This window comes from Impatiens glandulifera, chromosome 2 (genome assembly GCF_907164915.1).
Source record: "Impatiens glandulifera chromosome 2, dImpGla2.1, whole genome shotgun sequence".
NCBI lineage: Eukaryota > Viridiplantae > Streptophyta > Magnoliopsida > Ericales > Balsaminaceae > Impatiens > Impatiens glandulifera.
This window is the reverse complement of record NC_061863.1, coordinates 22,594,094-22,596,273: the sequence shown is the minus strand read 5'-3', so window position 1 is coordinate 22,596,273 and position 2,180 is coordinate 22,594,094. Positions and strand designations below refer to the sequence as shown.

At 36.8% G+C, this 2,180-nt stretch overlaps 1 protein-coding gene across 1 annotated transcript; it reads right to left on the bottom strand.

Moving 5' to 3' along the window:
* Positions 1–571: 571 nt before the first annotated feature.
* On the bottom strand, positions 572–1,150 carry LOC124924500 (uncharacterized mitochondrial protein AtMg00810-like). The gene is made up of 2 exons (XM_047464530.1): positions 893–1,150; positions 572–778 (listed from the first exon to the last, which is right to left on the bottom strand). The coding sequence occupies exons 1-2, from the start codon at positions 1,148–1,150 to the stop codon at positions 572–574; spliced, it is 465 nt and encodes a 154-aa protein (XP_047320486.1).
* Between the last annotated feature and the right edge of the window lie 1,030 nt (positions 1,151–2,180).

The window sequence follows — 2,180 nt, the reverse complement described above, 5'->3', positions numbered from 1 at the left end:
GGTCGATTTCAAAAGGAGAAAATTACCTGGTTTTATCTGTCTAAGCATTTTATTTTCCTCTAAGTTTATGCACACATATAATTTATGAAATTATGCAACAAATATGTTTTTGAGAAGCATAAGCTTCTCCCTCAATCCATGCATAGTGTTTTTATGAAAATAGTTTCAACACAAATAATCTTGGGAAGCGAGAACTTCTCCCCCAATGCATGCCCGGTTTGTGAAAGCATATGTAATATGAATAGTTTGAAAAAGAGAGAGGTTCTCCCTAAATGCATGCCATATTTTTAAAATTTTAGTTAATGTCTGCAAGACCCAAAATATTTCTAAAGTAAGAAAACATAGTCTCTTAGAGTGGCTTGGTAAAGATGTCAACCACTTACTAATCGGTTGAGACATATTCCAGCCGGATGTGCTTCTACGCCACATGATCTCAGATAAAATGGTGTCTTATATCAATGTGCTTGGTTTTTGAATGCAACACCGGATTATATATTAATGAAATGGAGCTGATGTTGTCATAAAAGATTGAGGACTCTTCAGCTTGGATACCGAAATCTTTCAATTGCTGTTAGATCCATAAGAGCTGAGCACAACAACTTCCAATAGCAAGATACTCTGCCTCAGTCATTGAAGTTGCTATGGAGGTTTGCTTTTTTCTATAGCAAGAGACAAGTCGATCACCAAGGAATTGACATGTCCCGCTGGTGCTTTTTCTGTCCACCTTACAACCTGTGTAGTTTGCATCAGCGTAGCTTATTAAATTGAAACTGGAATCCTTCGGAAACCACAGTCCCACATTTTGAGTACCCTTAAGATATTTCAAAATTCTTTTAGCAGCTACATAATGAGATTGTTTAGGATTAGCCTGGAATCTCCCACAAACACCAACAGCGAAGAGGATGTCTGGTCTGCTGGCTGTTAAGTAGAGCAATGATCTGATAATTCCACAATAGGTTATTATATCAACACTTTGACCATCTTCATCTTTATCAAGTTTGATTGATGGGCTCATTGGAGTTGAGACAGTAGAGAAACTCTCCATGCCAAACTTTTTTAGCATCTCCTTTGTGTACTTTGCTTGATTGATGAAGGTGCCTCCTTCAATTTGACGGACTTGAAGGCCGAAGAAGAAACTTAGCTCCCCCATCATACTCATTTCAAACTTATCTGTCATCATCTTAGAAAATTTCTCATAAAGCTTGGGGTTAGTTGACCCAAATATAATAACATCAACATATATTTGGACAAGTAAAATATGAGAATCTTTTTCAAATTTGAACAATGTTTTATCAACAAATCCTATAGTAAAATCATGATAAAAAAGGAACTTAGTAAGTATATCATACCATGCTCTAGGAGCTTGTTTGAGACCTTAAAGTGCTTTATCCAATCTAAAAACATGACTTATCATTGCGGGATTTTTAAAACCGAGAGGTTGCTCGACATACACCTCCTCATTAATTATTTCATTAAGAAAGACACTCTTAACATCCATTTGAAAAACCTTGAAATTTTTGAAGGCTGCAAATGCTAAAAAGATTCGTATTTCCTCAAGTCTGGAAACACGAGCAAATGACTCCTCGAAGTCAGTGCCTTCCTCCTGTGTATATCCTTGGGCCACTAGTCTAGCCTTGTTCCTTGTGACCAAATCATCTTCACTTAATTTGTTTTGAAAGACCCATTTGGTTCCAATGACAAATTGATGGGCTAGTCTTGGAACTAAATGTCATACTTTGTTTCTTTCGAATTGGTTTAGTTCCTCTTGCATTGCAATGATCCAATCTATATCTTACAGTTCTTCATCCACTTTCTTTTGTTCAATCTAAGAGATGAAAGTCGAGTTTGCGAATTCATCTAATGATTGAAGTCTAGTCCTAAGAGGGGCAGAGGGGTCATATATAATTCGCTTAGGAGGATGATTGTTGTTCCATTTAAAGTTTGGTCCCAAAACATTTTCTGATCGACCGGTTATTTGATCAAGATTTGATAAACCAATGGGTTGATCAGAATTTGACCGACCGATTTTCTCAGAGTTAACCATGCTTTTAGTAGCCTGTTGAGGTGCGGTCTGATCTTGTTGAACTTCAACATTCTCAACCATCTAATCAGAAACAATGTTTCGGATGACTATAACTTCATCTTCGCTATCAGATTGAAGATTAACGTCCTCCATTCTG